At 41.9% G+C, this 18,801-nt stretch overlaps 1 protein-coding gene across 1 annotated transcript in view; it reads right to left on the bottom strand.

The window, feature by feature from the left end:
- The window catches only part of LOC130290673 (heat shock factor protein 3-like), a 62,092-nt gene that overhangs the window by 20,463 nt on the left and 22,828 nt on the right, over positions 1-18,801 (bottom strand). Inside the window, exons 6-9 of the mRNA XM_056538621.1 lie at positions 10,140-10,201; positions 5,922-6,006; positions 1,740-1,894; positions 1,448-1,648 (exon numbers count right to left, since the gene is read on the bottom strand). Coding sequence (XP_056394596.1) covers positions 1,448-1,648; positions 1,740-1,894; positions 5,922-6,006; positions 10,140-10,201 — 503 coding nt within the window. The remainder of the gene's footprint in view (positions 1-1,447; positions 1,649-1,739; positions 1,895-5,921; positions 6,007-10,139; positions 10,202-18,801) is intronic.

Here is an 18,801-nt window from a genome sequence, read left to right as displayed (position 1 = left end):
GGAGGCAGGACATGCTGAGATGACTCTTCACAGGAACCAACAGTGATAAGCCCGGGAGTCATCGGAATGTGAGATAAGGAGGGAGGGGGATCGGTGTAAGCGGTATGACTTATTTTTACCGTGATAAATTCTATGTCCTCGGAAAAACCCTTTAATGTACATAGTACAGTCAAGTCAAGTGAGACAAGTGCGGTTTTAATGTGTGAATGTATCTAGAGATGAGCGAACTTACAGTAAATTTGATTTGTCACGAACTTCTCGGCTCGGCAGTTGATACTTATCCTGCATAAATTAGTTCAGCTTTCAGGTGCTCCTGTGGGCTGGAAAAGGTGGATACAGTCCTAGGAGACGCTTTCCTAGGACTGTTATCCACCTTTTCAGGCCCACCGGAGGACCGGAAAGCTGAACTAATTTATGCAGGATAAGCCATCAACTGCCGAGCCGAGAAGTTCGTGACGAATCGAATTTACTGTAAGTTTGCTCATCTCTAAATTTATCCTTTAGCTTGTCTCACCCTTTCAATGAAAGAACTATTATTAAAAACAGTTACATGAACTTGTCCTAAGCTTCCCAAGGTATTAATATGTGATCAACCCACAAAATGTCTTAATAATCAGGCACACATTAAAGCTTTAAGGTAGTGCTAGGCGGTATGACCAAAAATGTGTATCACAGTATTTTTAAAACTTATGGCGATTCCAGAGTATTTGACGGCATTTTTTTCCCCACTCATTTAGCTGGGGAACTAATCATATATGACCCATGGGCACTGCTCTACTTTTCCTCCCCCCCTCCTCAGCCGCAGTGCACTGTTCCCACATCAGGGAACTAATCATGTTACAGGTTTCTCTTCCTGTGAGCCGCGACGCTGGAAATAAGTGAGCTGTGAGCCGCAGCGCTGGAAATGAATGAGTTGTGAGCCGCGGGCGCAGGACTTCTGTTTGGAGAACAGAAGCTGTCACCTCCCCCCTGCAAGCGCTGAAAGTGTGTGTGGGGGGGGGGGGGGGGGGTATAGGGAAAAATTTATATCGTACAGGAAAAAAACAAAAACACACTGGTATTCTGTATAAATCGCCCAGCACTGCTTTAAAGGTTAACACAGCTGTTAATGAATGGATGAATGGCGAGTAGAAACTACGGAGACATCAGAATTGTTCGGAGCACCCAGCAAAGCTCCAGTATCACACAAGGATGAGCCCATCCTCTCTTTCCAAATTTTACTACATAAATATATTTGTTCCTGGCTAAAGAGAATCTAATAGGCAGGTATATAAGATGACCCTAAAGAGTCTAAAAGGGGCATCACTTACTCTTTGTATATTCTGTGCCATCATCTAATCTCTGCTAACTGTCATAGGTTATCCATACCACAATTTTAAACATCAAGAATTCTTCTTTATTTTCAATTCCCATTATTTCATGTTATTCATTAATGATATATACTCACCGGTCCAGAAGATCAGAGTTGCTACAGTTTTCATTTAGAATCGAGTTAATGACACTGTCTGGGTCTTCAGAGGAGTTTTCTTGTAAAACGTCTAGGGCAAGTTCATTGCCTGCATTGGAATTGCTTGGATTTAAGTTTTGATCAGTAAATGACGACAACTGCAGAACTGGATCATCAATAATAACTTCTTGTATTGAATCACTGTAAAAGGGAGGAAAAAGAGTAAGGACACAAGATACTCCTTACCACATTTATATAGTGACTACACCCTATACACGCAAGCAGTCCTTACCCAAGCTGTTCAGTTACTGGATGGACTGTAACATTCTGTACTTGCTCTTTCGTATGAATGGAAGCTTCGGAGGTGCCCTCACCAGGACTGAAGATCTCATGGATCTCTAGTTCGTGGTCTCTAAAGTTTACAGGGTTTGAAGAAGAGTATTGCCCCTTTATATTTAACAAAAATAAAAAATGAAAGTGTTATATTTGCACCAAGTTAATAAAGCAAGGTGAGTAATGAAGAAAGATACACCCATTACATTATATACACAACCTATTTTCTTCTTTTTTATAATAGAGATGAGCGAACTTACAGTAAATTCGATTCGTCACAAACTTCTCATCTCGGTGGTTGCTGACTTTTCCTGCATAAATTAGTTCAGCTTTCCGGTGCTCCGGTGGGCTGGAAAAGGTGGATACAGTCCTAAGAAAGTCTCCTAGGACTGTATCCACCTTTTCCAGCCCACGGGAGCACCTGAAAGCTGAACTAATTTATGCAGGAAAAGTTGCTGAACAGGAAATCAAATGTTCCCCAACTTTCAATGCATGTACCAAAGGACTTAAAAACGTACCTACTAATTTATACACACAAAAAAAAGGAGTGTCTAGTAGGCTTCATTGGGGGACACCTATACTGATGGGTATATGCTCTTGCCACTAGGAGGCGCTGACACTAGGGAAAGAAAGTCGGCTCCTCCTTGGCAGGATATACCCCCCCCACTGGAAGTGAGGTAATCAGTTGTCACAAAGCAGTAGGAGAAGCAAACAAAGAAATATGTCCAAAAAAAATGAAGAAATGGGTGGGTGCAGTGTCCCCCAATGAAGGCTATGAGAAAGATTTTACGGTGAGTACAACAAATCTCCTTTTCTCTGTCACTCTTCATTGGAGGACACCTATACTGTACCAAAGCAGTCCCCTAGGGTGGGAAGTACAACAACTAGTGAAAGGGGGGGGGGGGGATCAGTCCCAAGACTGAACCCACTCGTCCGTAAGGCCTGCAGTCCATGGAGATGGACTCGGATGCCAAATGAAGGAACCGTGCTTTGCAGAGAGAGACTAAACCTACGTCACAGAGAGACAAGAAAAAGGTTGATTAGGAAGCCAGATGGGCCATCCTGAAAGAAAGTAGGAAAACAACTCCAAGAAACATAAAACCAGACAGAGAGCCAGCCTGGCTGGAAAACAAAAAGGGCACAACAAGAGAAACCCATCCAGAGTCAACAGATTCAAGAGAACATGGCGGAAAAACGCCAGGGAGAGCAGTGGACGCCTGGACAGAAGGCAAGCACAGAAGGTGGAGACCAGAAAACCACTGGAAAAAATAAAGACGGAAACAGGCTCGAGAGGCTTGGTACAGAAGATCGAGGAACTGAACATCTGCAGACCCAAAAACCCCATCCAGGGGCCCGCCACGAGCCCCCGGGAAGCAAAATAGCTCAACTGGTGTAATCCGGACGCCCTCCATCTTGAAAGAACATGGACCCTGATGGAGGAGACGGAAGGTCAAGGGGCATCGCTGGACACCGGAATGATAAGCCCGGAAAGTGGAGGTTCCTGGGTAACCTGGAAGACTGACACAGAAGATTAAATGGCCAAAAAAGGAGCAGAGTTGGGCGACTGGCGAGACTACTGTCCGGCATATTGATATCAGGTCCAGTCCCTGGCCATGCAAGGACACTTCCACGGAGACCTTGCGCTGGATGTGGGGATCCGGAGCACTAACCACGGATACAGCAGCCTGTGAAGGAGGGAATCATATTGTATGACACGCCAAGAACACCCCCTTGATGGGTGACCAGCGGACATGACAGAGGGGGTACTGCAAAAGCGACCTTAGCATCCCGCTGGGAATGCCAATGCCCCTGCGAGGGCATTCGGCCAGTGTCATTTATGGTAGGGGGGCATCAGGTCCTGTATGAGGTGACTGAAGCATATAAAATCGGCCCCCATATCCAGTCCCTAGAAGAAACCCAGCAGATATTAAACTGATAAGGACAGATATTATAGGCCTGTAATAGTTGATGGACATCACAAGAGGGACCCATAGAAATTGAGGGCACAATTCAAAAAATGACCACAGGAGGGCGCCTGAGTGACAGCAGAAGAGAGGAACTATTTTATTTTAGTGAACTAAATATGGCAGGGAGGAAGCGTTGAGAGCAGGTTGCTCCAGCTTAACTTCTGCCCGCAGGAACCCCTCTGCATGAAGGGCTAGGATGCCCACAGCAGGAACAGAACATAAGCGGGCAGTCCCTGTAACGGCGGAGGGATGAAATAGTGCGCTATAGAAGCGCCTGCTAAGCTGCCGCACGGCCCTGAGCCAGGGGACAAGAGCAGGCCGGCTGGAGGAGCTGCTGCTACGGGAGCAGCTAACGGAGCCACTCCATCAACTGAGTGCCGCAGTGGAGGGGGTAAGAGTGGTGCTGGGAGAAGCTCCAAGGTAAAGGGAAGGACCTACGTGCAGTCATTGCCCCCAGGACTCCTGCTGGCTGAGCACCCCAGGAGCGCAGGCCCGGACGAATGGTGAGGTGGTGGCAGATCCCAGCATATGCTAGGAGAGAGCCAGCGGGTCTGCGGCAGACCAGTTGGCATGCAGGTGCCTCTGGTACTGGCTAAGAGCGCGGAAGTGCTGGCGGCTCCTAGCAAAAAAAGGGACCGCTAGAAAATAGAAACTTGGTAAGAGCTAGGGATGCAGCTGAAGCTGCATGAATAAAATAGTGTTAACCCCTCACTGCCCTGACCCCCACCCTAGTCACCATAAACAGCCCCAGAAACAGGGTTACTACTGCTCATTCGTCGAGGGGGGACCACACTGCATCATACCAGGCTAAGACAGCAGGGCGAGCAGGGGCAGTGGGGGAAACGGACCCAGGGTGCAACCTCCAGGCGCTGACCATTGGCAATAAGGGGTTGACGGCCCATACTCTTATGTTCTGTGCCCTTTTGGAACAGGTAGCGCCATGCTCCTGAACCCCCACCTGAAAAAGGGAAACAAAAGGGAGATAAGAACCTAACAGCCCTTACTAGAAAATAATAATAAAAAGACCAGGTCTGGGAGCTTGTGTCTTGCCTCCTACTGACACTAGCAAAAACTAAATTACATCACTTCCAGTGGGCGAGTATATCCTGCCAGGGAGGAGCCGACTTTTTTTTCCTAATGTCAGCGCATCCTAGTGGCAAGAGCATATACCCAATATACCCATCAGTATAGGTGTCCCCCAATGAAGAGCGACCGAGAAAGTTTAAAGTGTTATTATGAAGTAAAGACATTTTTGACACATCTTAGCTGAGCATTTGGCCAGGCTACTTTTAGAAATCAGAACTTTTGACATGTCTCTATGATACCTCAAAAGTTGTGTTTTTTTTTTCTTATTGAGTGGTAACTACACAAAGATAAGAAACTAATATCTTGCTGAAAAAAAATGCCTTTTTTGTCCATGAGATGCCTCTTTTCCTATAAACCTGGCTATAGTGCTGTCTGCACCTGTTCAGAAAATATGCACTTGCTAAAACTACGATGCATTAAAGCTTTCTCACTTCAGGATCACACTATAAAAAGCAGAGCTGTAGTGAAAAAAAGCATTCGATGCCAGAGGAAGGTGGAGAGGAGGATACCTGGGTGCGCACACACAAGCACACTGAGGTTCTCATGTATTGTACTTCCAAATGCAGCTTAACTGTAAGACACGGTAAGTCTTTTTAACGTAAAGCCTTAAATAAAATTTGTCATATATACTCTTCTGCTGCCATGTCAGTGAAACAAGCTTAGGAGCACTGCAAACAGTTCTAACAAGGCAGCTTATTGATAACGGTATTTTGGATGAAGAACATGAGCCCTCACCCAGGATACTTATCAGAACCATCTTCTGACTCATAAGTAATGGTGATGGGGTACAGGTTGCAGTGCTCCTCCGTGTGAAAGACCATCACAGCAGGTAGAGCAGGTACACGTTCATTCTGGACTGGAGGTCATAGAAAACTCAAAATTCAAGACAGAGCTTGCAGAAAGGGGAAAAATTGTCAAAAAGTACATTATACTTGTACCATTGGGTATAGAGTATTGATACTCAAGTAGATTTATAACAGCCAATTCTGGAAATGCTTTTCGAATTATAGTTAAGTTTTAAAAAGCAAGAACAAGCTTAGTCTAAAGACAGAGTCAACAATGTGATTTATTTAAGGTGAAACCCTTACTTCTTCCTCCACACCCTCTGGAATCTCTAAGATCTGCCGACTGTATTTTGGTGGAGGGGATTGAGTTGAATCCAGCGTTAACTGCCTGCAAGCAAAACAAAATGAAACATGAAATGCGTTGACTGTACAGAACAACATGAACAGCGTTAGCTAAGGTTATAATGATCTGCGGATAGTGTATACTCCCCAATGCCACCGATGGCAAGTAAACAAAATGATGAACAAAAGAAATTATAAAATGTATTTTTTTTTTTTTTTTTTTAACCATAGAGCATTTATAGTTCATTTAGTTCAACAAACCTCCCCCCTCCCCCTCCACAAACATTACATTAGAGAAAGGCAGAGCCAGAGAAACAAAGATTTTTATTCTTTCCTTGTTGCAACCTGGTATTATTTTAGCATAAAAAGTGCAGAAAGATATATATAAAAAAAAATAAAAAATAAAATAAAACAGACAGAAGTGGATACTTAGGGGTTATGGAATTATAAAAGTTCTGAAAAAAACAAAAAATTTCAGAACTTTTGTAATTCCAAAACACCTAAGTATCCACTACTGTCTGTTTTGACTAGCAGGATTTACAATGTATTTGGAAAGTTTTCAGACCCTTTAACTTTTTCATTATTTTTTTTTTTTTTTATGTTGTAGCCTTGTGCCAATACCCAATAATAACAATGTGAAAAGAGATTACTAGAAATATTTGGAAATTTATTAAAAGAAAAACTAACATTTTGCATGGTCATAACTTAAAAGTATTCAGACCCTTTGCTATAACACAACATGTGAAATTTAGCCTCCTATTTTTCATGATCTTTTATGGTGTTTCCAAAGCCCAGTCCTCAAGCCCCCCCCCCCCCCAAACAGGTCATGCTTTCAGGATTTCTATAGTCTTTCACAAGTGATATAATTATAGTCAGAGCATCAGTCGCAAATAGGGATCGACCGATATCGTTTTTTTAGGGCCGATACCGATAATCGGTGGAGGTTAGGGCCGATAGCCGATAACTTATACCGATATTCCGGTATAAGTTATCGGCTATTTATCCCCCCTCGACACCGCTGCAGAGCATTGATTTAAAGTGGGCGCTTTAAATCAATGCACTTTGGTGGCTTTTGCAGTGCCATAGGCCGCCGCCGCAACCACCCGCTTCTCTCCCCCTACCTGTCAGGGTGGTCCGGGCCATCCATCCTCCCTTCCTGTAGTGTCCGGCGGCATTCTGCGGGGAGGGTGAACCGGTCCGGGCTGTCCTTCTCCGGGGGTTCTCTTCTCCACTCCGGGCAGGCTCCGGCCTAGTACACTGCATAGATGCCGATGCGCAGTGACGCCCGTGCGCAGCGACGCACCTGACGTCACGGCGTAGCGGCGACTATGCAGTGTACTAGGCCGGAGCCTGCCCGGAGTGGAGAAGAGGACCCCTGGAGAAGAAGGACAGCCCGGACCGGTTCACCCTCCACCCGGAATGCCGCCTGACACTACAGGATGGATGGCCCGGACCACCCCCATTACGGGTAAGTTTAATTTTTTTTTATTGACTCAGAGGGTGGGGGAGGGGCCTGACCGGTATAGCGGTATGGGCAAAAATCCATACCGGTATACCGCCCAGCACTACGGGGGGCAGCCGCGGTGCGGTGGGGGTGGTGCGGGGGAAGGGGCATTATCGGCAAGGTAATTGCCGATACCGATAATACCCAAAATCGTGATTATCGGACGATAATGTCAGCCATACCAATAATCGGTCGATCCCTAGTCACAAGTGTTCTTTGTATGGGATATGCTCATATCTTAGGGATGCTTGATGACTAGGCTTAGGAAACTGTTTCTCCACCTTTATGGGAGTTATCTGTGTTAAATTCAATTGATTGCACATTATCTGGAAAGACACAGCCCTGTCTATGTAAGGTCTCACCCCACCTGACAATGCCCATCAGAGGAAAAACCAAGCCATGAGGTAGGAAAGGACTCCCTAAAGAGACAAGATTGTGTGGAGGCACAGATCTGGAGAAGGGTACAAAACAAATTACTGCTGCACTGAAAGTGTCCAAGAGCACATTAGCCTCCAAATTCTAAAATGGGAGAGGTTTGGAACAAGCAGGCCTCTTAGTGCTGTACAGCTGGTTGCCCCCACCAATCCAAGTAATCGGAAGAGAAGGGCCTTGGCAAGGGGTGACCATGAACACATTCGTCACTCTGGCTGAGCAAAACTTTCAGAAGGTCAGCCATCAGTGCAGTACTCCACCAATCTGGGCTTTATTGGCAGAGATGCATGAAAACTGCCTGGAGTTTTATAAATAAAAAATCAAAAGAATCTCAGACTTTAAGAATCAAGATTCTATGGTCTGAGTAAGCGTGAGGGGGAGGGGGGGGGGATTTATCAAAACCTGTGCAGAGGAAAAGGTGTCCAGTTGCACATAGCAACCAATCAGATTGGTTCTTTCATTTTTCACAGGCCTTCCTAAAAATGAAAGCAGCGAGCTGATTGGTTGCTATCGACAACTGGGCAAGTTTTCCTCTGCACAGATTTTGATAAATCTCCCCCCCCCCCCCCCCCAATGTCTGGAGGAAACCAGGCACTAGTCATGATCTGCCCAATACCATCCCTACAGTAAAACATGGCGGTGGTAGCCTCCCGCTGTGGGGGTGTTTTTCAGTGGCTGGGACAGGGAGACTGGTGAGGGTTGAGGGAAAGGCTGAATGGAGCAAAGTACTGGAGATATTCTGAAAAAAAAACCTGATCCAGAGTGCTCCAGACCATGTTGAAGGTTCAGCAACCCTAAGCAGGCAGCCGAGACAACACAGGTGTGGCTTAGGGGCAACTGAATGTCCTTGAGTGGCCCAACCGGAGCCCTGAATTGATGGTCCCCAACCTGACAATGCTTGAGAGGATCTGTAAAGAAGAATGGCAGAAAATCCTGAAATCCAGGTGTGCAATCCTTGTGGTATCATATCCAAGAGGACAGGAGGCTGTAATCACTGCCAAAGATACTTCAACTAAGTGCTACGTAAAGGGTCTGAACACTTACGTTAAAGAAAAACAAAAATATTGCATTATCAAAAATTAAGCAACGATTACTAACATTGTTTTCACATTCTCCCTTATGGGATACTGAGTAAAGAATGATGGGGAACAAGACCGCAACATACAGTAAAATGTTTTTTAAAAAAATCAAGAGAGTATAAAGACTTTCCAACTTAACAGATATGAAAAGTGCACTGGTCATAAATCAGGAAGGAACTTGAGGTCATCAGACTCTCTCAAGAGATCATATGATTAAAGAAGATTTTAAAATGAATGCCACATAGGTACGGATGCCAGAACAGAGACCTGCAACCATTACACAGCATATGCCATACAAGTCTAATAGATGCAGGTCCCAGCTCTGGCATCCATATCTATGTGGGGGAAACAGGGGTCCCTCAACATAGGCAACTGAGGCAGACAACTAGCAACTGCATCCAGGCAGAGAACAAAAAGGACATGTAGCTATGTTATAGGAGTTACAGAAACATTTGGGCTTGGTTGATCGGCTGTATTTATATCTACCACAGAAGTGGCAAGTGACATACATGCGTCTCTACCTGCTTGCAGCACAGATGTAGGACCTGCATCAGACTTTTATTGCACGTTCAAAAAAGGTCCAAAACAAGACTAACCCCTCAAAGGGGTTATCCAGGAAAAAACTTTTTATATTATATATATATATATATATATATATATATATACATATATCTCAACTGGCTCCAGAAAGTTAAGCAGATTTGTAAATTACTTCTATTAAAAAATCTTAATCCTTTCAGTACTTATGAGCTTCTGAAGTAAAGGTTGTTCTTTTCTGTCTAAGTCCTCTCTGATGACACCTGTCTCGGGAAACGCTCAATTTAGAAGAGGTTTGCTATGGGGATTTGCTTCTAAACTGGGCATTTCCTGAGACAGGTGTCATCAGAGAGCACTTAGACAGAAAAGAACAACCTTAACTTCAGAAGCTCATAAGTACTGAAAGGATTAATATTTTTTAATAGAAGTAATTTACAAATCTGTTTAACTTTCTGGAGCCAGTTGATATATATAAAAAAAGTTTTTTTACTGGATAACCCCTTCAAATATACAAACACGTTATAAACAAAATTGTCAGGAAAGACAAACTGGAGAATATTTAGCAAATAGTTCCCCATGAGACATGATGTGGGGGGGGGGGGGGGGGAACCCTGCAAGAGTAAATACCTTTTTCTTTTTGGCGTCATTACAATATTTCCCCTCATTAAGCTCAGGATGAACTGAAGCACCTAGAAAGATCAAAAAAAGAACAGTGAAGGCTGTGACACAAATACTAAAAAAAAACATGGTATTCCCATCTGGACTTTTATTACATACTTACAGGACATGCCAATATCTGACAGATGTGGTCCCCCCCCACCTCTGGGACCAGCACCTTTCCTGAGATTGACGGCTCCCCAGCCCTTTAACCTGCTGGTGGCTGCTTATGGTGGTTAAAAAGCCGAAATCAGATAAATGGACTATTTTACGCAGTTTATATAACTCCCATTAGTTTAATGTGGGTTATAGAAATAGCGTAGCACTGCTAGGTCACTCCAGACTACATCTGGCAGTCACAAGGAGGCGGCCCTCAATCTCAAGACAGTGCAGGTCTTTCAAGAGGGACTCGTATCTGTCAGAGTTCAATGGCATATTCTGTGGACATGCTATAAACCAGATGTTTATACCAGATTTATATGTCCAGATGCAAATATCCCTCCGAACTTCATACAATATAAAATATATATATATATGAATATGCAAATCAGCTCATTACATCACCTTTTCAGGCGGTGTTCCCTGGTATCAGTTTAGCTCCAGTTACGGAATATAAAAAGCTAATCGGGATCAATGCCAAGCCAGAACTCTCTCTCTCCAGAAGGAAAGAGCACCCATCTGCATGGTCAGATGTAGTTGTAAATTCATTAATTTTTTAGTAGCAAACTCATAATTTCTCTGTGTATTCACACTTGATGGTGTATGGAGAAAAGTCGCATCCTCTGATACACTTCCAAGAATGCGAGTTACGTCAACATCAGTGTATGAAAAAACATTCACCAAATTGTTACCTCTTATAGTATCCTCTTCCATATTATCAAACAGTCCAAAAAAGGAAGTAGTGTAAACAGTGGTGCACGCTTGTAGACCTGTAACAACAAATTGAAGAGGGAAGCAGCACTCCGAAAAAAAGTGAAGTCGGTGCACGCAGACACGGTCCTTGGTCAGGGGTCCAACAGTAGACAATAAATTGGAATAAATCCGCAGCACACAAGTCCAAATAAAGTGAAAAAATGTATTCCATAAATAGGTGAATGTTACAGCGACGTTTCAACCAGCTCTCCTGGTCTTTCTCAAGCCTAACACAAGTGTCACATGCTTCGTGTTTTATAGGTATATCCACTCAAAATACAATTAACTGATCATGTGCAAATATTAATTCAAATCATATCAGAAAAACATATAGTGTACATAAAAACTCAATCATATTGTGTTACATCACATATATAAAAAAACAATATACTCATCGTGCCATAGTGTATCAAAACTTCATAAATTCATAATAAGGTCCTGATTAGTCAATCAGAACAGTTGTGAAAGTGCATTAAAATTATTAAAAACAATAACATGCAGTTGGTATGGGAGGCATCACTCACCGCCGTAATGGAGATGATAAGCGTGGGTAATTTTCCAGTGCGCATGCGCACCCATTGTGTATGTGTCAAATCGGAAGCATGGGATAGTATACAGACGTCACAACAACTGCGCGTCGCATCTAATGAAAGTCACACTCGAGCTTATTCGTCTGCGCACGCGCACAGCGTTCCAAGCCTCGATCCCGTGATGTAGCGTCCCCGTTACCTTGGAAACCCGCTACTAGTGTTCAACAACTTAATTGGTAAGTATAATTGTGGTAAAACAACATAAATGAAAATGAAATCAAAAGAAGTGAAAATAAGAAGGGTCTCAACATATCATTCAATACATGCACATCGCCCCATACATTCACAATTATACGGAACGCTATATTTCGGCACCAAATACAGGCACAATGAAGTGTCAGCATCCAATGCCTTAGGGGCTCGCAGGCCAGTGGAGACCATGTTCTGAGGACACCACTGGACCACAGCTCACATATATAGCGTTCCGTATAATTGTGAATGTATGGGGCGATGTGCATGTATTGAATGATATGTTGAGACCCTTCTTATTTTCACTTCTTTTGATTTCATTTTCATTTATGTTGTTTTACCACAATTATACTTACCAATTAAGTTGTTGAACACTAGTAGCGGGTTTCCAAGGTAACGGGGACGCTACATCACGGGATCGAGGCTTGGAACGCTGTGCGCGTGCGCAGACAAATAAGCTCGAGTGTGACTTTCATTAGATGCGACGCGCAGTTGTTGTGACGTCTGTATACTATCCCATGCTTCCGATTTGACACATACACAATGGGTGCGCATGCGCACTGGAAAATTACCCACGCTTATCATCTCCATTACGGCGGTGAGTGATGCCTCCCATACCAACTGCATGTTATTGTTTTTAATGATTTTAATGCACTTTCACAACTGTTCTGATTGACTAATCAGGACCTTATTATGAATTTATGAAGTTTTGATACACTATGGCACGATGAGTATACTGTTTTTTTTATATATGTGATGTAACACAATATGATTGAGTTTTTATGTACACTATATGTTTTTTCTGATATGATTTGAATTAATATTTGCACATGATCAGTTAATTGTATTTTGAGTGGATATACCTATAAAACACGAAGCATGTGACACTTGTGTTAGGCTTGAGAAAGACCAGGAGAGCTGGTTGAAACGTCGCTGTAACATTCACCTATTTATGGAATACATTTTTTCACTTTATTTGGACTTGTGTGCTGCGGATTTATTCCAATTTATTGTCTACTGTTGGACCCCTGACCAAGGACCGTGTCTGCGTGCACCGACTTCACTTTTTTTCGGAGTGCTGCTTCCCTCTTCAATTTGTTGTTACAGGTCTACAAGCGTGCACCACTGTTTACACTACTTCCTTTTTTGGACTGTTTGATAATATGGAAGAGGATACTATAAGAGGTAACAATTTGGTGAATGTTTTTTCATACACTGATGTTGACGTAACTCGCATTCTTGGAAGTGTATCAGAGGATGCGACTTTTCTCCATACACCATCAAGTGTGAATACACAGAGAAATTATGAGTTTGCTACTAAAAAGTTAATGAATTTACAACTACATCTGACCATGATGGCTGAATACCATAAGGCACAAAGGATCCCGAGGGGCATGAGGTCACACCCTAGCGACAATTCATATGTTAATGACATGGACTATCGTATGAAATTTGAAGCAATATCCAACAATTATGCTTTTGATTTAATTCTATTACAAATTGAGTTCCAGCAGCAGGATCTATTGAATTTGAAAAAGATGGTTGGGGAATATGAAGCTACACTCAAGGAGATTTTACCAGAGACTGAGTTACAACAATTTCTTACAAAACAACAGGAATTTTTGACGAATTTTAGGAGGGAGTTGGAAGAAACCAAGAGAAAGAAATGGTACAGAGATGTACAGGATTATTCTACAGGGAGGGTATACAACTGGGGAGCTACGTCTAACAATCTTAGGAGGAATAGACGTGGCAGAGCCCCTATTGGAGATGATCCTTCCATGAAAACTGGTACACGTGTGGAGGACTCTGACAACATCCAGTCACAACCTTTTTTAGGGATGCGAGAAACACAGGGGGACGCTACAGGAGGAGCGGTAGGAAACACAACAGAAGGAACAAAAACACGAAGCCGCAAATACAACAAGACAACCCAGAACAAAGGGACTCTCAGGAAGCAATGAATGTGGTTAATATCTCCTCTAAAGAATTGTCTTCTGATCAAATGCAAGTACTTAGTAAAGGACTTAATTTTTGTCCAAGTACACATATGGACTGGTTTCAATTGGACTTAGATGTTGCTCAATTTGTGAGGAAACTGAAGTTGAAAGTGTGGTTTGCTTCCAAAAATGATTCTAATGATATTCAAAATGCTGTCTCCTCTTCTTCTTCCCCCAGTGATATGAAGCTGATGTTACAGAATTTGGGACTCAAGAATGTAAGTGATTTTTCTCCTGTGTTTGATACGCATGCTGTGGACTCTTATGCAGAGTGTGTAAAAAGGGAACTGTTAAAACTTAAGAATAAGAAATTGGGACTTAAACACCCCAATATGACCAGGGGTGAAATGGACTCCTTGTTGTCTCTTGTCCATGACCACGACCTCGTGATTAAACCAGCAGATAAGGGCGGAGCGATCGTGGTCATGGACAGGAGACAATATTTGGATGAGGCACAGAGACAGCTTAATGATACTGAGGTCTATGAGTGTTTGTCATGTGATCCTAAATTCCAGATTGAAAAGAAAATCAAGGGAACAGTTGAAATGGACCTTAATATGAATTTGATTGATGTAGAAGTACAGAGGTTTTTAACAGTACTTTTTCCAATTAAACCACAACTTTACCTTTTGCCGAAAATACACAAAAACCGAACTAATCCACCGGGTCGCCCGATCGTATCGGGCAGGAACTCTATTACATCCCGCATATCTGTGTTTTTGGACAAAGTGCTCAGACCCTTTGCAACCCAAGCTAGATCATATGTCAGGGATACTTCTGATTTTCTTCATAAGATTAAAAACATTGAGTTACCAGAAGGGGCAATTATTGCCTCTTTTGATGTGGTGAGCCTCTACACCTCCATCCAACACGATGGGGGTGTGGAGGCGGTATCCACATATTTACATCAGGCAGAGTTCTCGAGTGCCAAAATTGACTTCATTATTTCTTTATTGAGGACAGTACTGGAAAATAATTATTTTGTCTTCAATGACAAGTTTTATTTGCAGAAGCGGGGTACCGCAATGGGTAGCAATGTCGCACCGACATATGCAAATATCTTCATGACATGGTTCGAGGACCGTTTCGTCTATGTATCCCACCACTCCAGGTTTATCCTGGAGTGGTGGAGATACATAGATGATGTTTTTGTGATTTGGACTGGTAATCTGACGGAACTGTTGTTGTTTCAGGACTATTTGAATTCCAGAGACCCAAACATACGATTTACATTGACCCACTCAACAAAATCGGTGAGTTTTTTGGATGTGCTAGTTACAATACTGGACGGACGCTTGACTACAGACCTTTATGTAAAAGAAACAGATTGTAACACGCTTTTGAGATTTGACCGCTGCCACCCTAGACCAATGGTGAACTCCTTGCCCTATAGTCAAATGCTTAGGGCAAGGAGGATCACGGACAACGAGCAAAAATTAGATCGGGCCTTAGACAGAATGTCCAAAAATTTTAGAGAGAGGGGATACCCTATCAAATTGATTGACAAACATAAATCTAGGATAGACAGGACACGGAGGGATCTAGTAACACGACGGGGTGAGATACAGAGAGACCCACGTATGGCATTTGTCTCCACATATAACAATCTCTCTCCGGACATTGGTAGAATCATAAGAACATTTTGGCATATCCTTGAGGGGTATAAACATATTCCCGAACTCAGGTCACCACCAGTCATGTCCTACAGACGCTCTACAAATCTGAAGGACAGATTGGTGAGATCTGACATATCAACAAAGAAAAATGACATCTTACAAAGAAAAGTGATATCTTACCACGTCTAAAAAAGGTAGCTTTCCTTGCAGGTCATGTGTTAACTGTGGACTGATGTGCAAGGGGGAATCCTTTGCGCATCCTGCCACAGGTGAGACATATCCCATTAAATACTACCTTACTTGTAACAGTTCTTTTGTTGTCTATGTTTTATGGTGCCCATGTGGTCTCCTATATGTAGGGGAGACCACGTGGGATTTAAAAACTAGACTAAACCAGCATAGACACACTATACGTAAGAAAAGGATGGACCTTCCAGTGTCTAAACACTTCTCGGAATGCCAACATAAAGAGAGGGACTTGAGGTTTATGATCCTAGATCATATCCCACCCATGAAATGGGGAGGAGATAGGCAGGGCCGTCTAAAAAGACGTGAACTGCAATGGATTTATACTCTCAATTCACTAAGACCAGATGGTTTGAATGTGGACTTCAAAATTTCACATAGAGTTATGGAGAGATGAACATTATCTGTGACTTCTGGATGTGGTTATTGATCAACATTGGTGTATATAACACAAGTGATTATACATAATATATTGTAGAACCTATGGTTAGGTTAAAAAATGCTAATTCATTTTCTCTGTTCTTTCTCTTTTCTTGCAGTGCCTGTATGGGATAGGATGGGTCACTCACCGTTTTGAATATCAACGTTAACTGTTTAGTGTAATTATTTGAATAAACATGATTATATGATTTTATGTTTGTGTGGTGATTTAGTTGGAAGCATGGGATAATATGATACTACACATAGTTTGCCATATTTATTATTTATCATTATCATTTTTATTTTTTTTTTTTCATTTTTTCCTCTTTTACTTTATTTTTGTATTATTTATTATGTATTTTTTTATATTATCTATATATATTTTATTTTTATTTATTTTTTTCATTTTTTGATTTCTTCATTTATATTTTTTGATTTCTTCATTTATATTTATTTGGTGGTAGTAGTCTGTTACCAAGGACTACAGAGAAGGTCTCTTATGGACGCAGTTCCACACAGTATGGATGCTATGAGCCCCTGGTATATGTGACCTGATATGGTCTATAGGAGCGCAATATATGTGAGCTGTGGTCCAGTGGTGTCCTCAGAACATGGTCTCCACTGGCCTGCGAGCCCCTAAGGCATTGGATGCTGACACTTCATTGTGCCTGTATCTGGTGCCGAAATATAGCGTTCCGTATAATTGTGAATGTATGGGGCGATGTGCATGTATTGAATGATATGTTGAGACCCTTCTTATTTTCACTTCTTTTGATTTCATTTTCATTTATGTTGTTTTACCACAATTATACTTACCAATTAAGTTGTTGAACACTAGTAGCGGGTTTCCAAGGTAACGGGGACGCTACATCACGGGATCGAGGCTTGGAATGCTGTGCGCGTGCGCAGACGAATAAGCTCGAGTGTGACTTTCATTAGATGCGACGCGCAGTTGTTGTGACGTCTGTATACTATCCCATGCTTCCGATTTGACACATACACAATGGGTGCGCATGCGCACTGGAAAATTACCCACGCTTATCATCTCCATTACGGCGGTGAGTGATGCCTCCCATACCAACTGCATGTTATTGTTTTTAATGATTTTAATGCACTTTCACAACTGTTCTGATTGACTAATCAGGACCTTATTATGAATTTATGAAGTTTTGATACACTATGGCACGATGAGTATATTGTTTTTTTTATATATGTGATGTAACACAATATGATTGAGTTTTTATGTACACTATATGTTTTTCTGATATGATTTGAATTAATATTTGCACATGATCAGATAATTGTATTTTGAGTGGAGATACCTATAAAACACGAAGCATGTGACACTTGTGTTAGGCTTGAGAAAGACCAGGAGAGCTGGTTGAAACGTCGCTGTAACATTCACCTATTTATGGAATAAATTTTTTCATTTTTTCACTTTATTTGGACTTGTGTGCTGCGGATTTATTCCAATTTATTATATATATATATATATATATATATATATATATATATATATATATATTCTTATAAGCCTCAGTGAATGCAATAAAATAACTCATTCTCTCTAGTATTAATTCAGACATTTCACATTCATGAAATATAGTAATGATCCTCTCTCCTCTCCTGACCCAAGAAAGGGAATGTGGACTAGGATACAATGTCAATAGTGGAGTTCTAATCAATGTGGCAAACATGTATGGAAATATATCACCTAATGCCAAATGTATGTATATTAGATGCATTACAATTGATCAGGACACCTGCAGAAGGAGGAGTATAGAAAAACAAAAATATTGTGTAAACTTTTTTGGGAGTGATTTTATGCATTTCCCTAAATATATTGATTGCTATGTACATTTTCCTTCAAAAGGTTTCCCAAATATCTAAAGCTTAGGCTGCAAAACACAGCTACATTCATGAAAATTTTGTTACATCCAACATAATGCAAGATGAAAAAAACACTATTATGGGGCTTTTTAACTCAAAATTGGCAACATTACTCAGGGGATACTTCTCAATTAAAATATATCCTTTCCATAGGGAATAAGTAGCCGATCGGTGGGGGTCTGATTGCTGGGACTCAATACGGATCTCAATATTGCAGAGAAAATAGTCTTCAGAATGAATGTTCTATGGGGCTTCCTAATGTGGATAAGTCCGGCAATATTGGGAAGCATCAGAGAATGAATGGAGGACTGGCCGCACATGCCCCGTGCACTTTGTTTATTTATCTCATATTCTTGTGATCAGTGGGGGGGGAATAACTTTAAATTGTTGGATACTCCCTTTAACCCCCTTAAGGACCAGCACAATGTGTGTTTGTTTGTTCTTTCTTGCCTTCTAAGAGAAATAGGGGACATTTATCAAAGCATTTAGTAGTTTTTAATTTTTGCCTAAAATTGTCGCGAAAAAAGTCGCATATGTGACTGTTTTTTATGTGACTTTGATTGTGCAGTGGCCTAAGAAAAAAGAAAACTTGCTTACCAAAGCAAAAAGTGATTTTTGACTTGCAGTGGTCAGAGATATATCAAGTGCGAGATTCGCAAAAAAGTCCCATCACATGAAAAAACCTACTAAATTTGCTCCAGCTCAGACGTGGAGCAGAAAAAGCCACTACCAAAGCAAAATAAATAAATAAAAAAAAAAAAAAAAATTG

The sequence above is a fragment of the Hyla sarda genome, chromosome 9 (genome assembly GCF_029499605.1).
Source record: "Hyla sarda isolate aHylSar1 chromosome 9, aHylSar1.hap1, whole genome shotgun sequence".
Taxonomy (NCBI): Eukaryota; Metazoa; Chordata; class Amphibia; order Anura; family Hylidae; genus Hyla; species Hyla sarda.
Note: the sequence above shows the minus strand (reverse complement) of the source record. Positions and strands in the feature narration are given on the sequence as shown.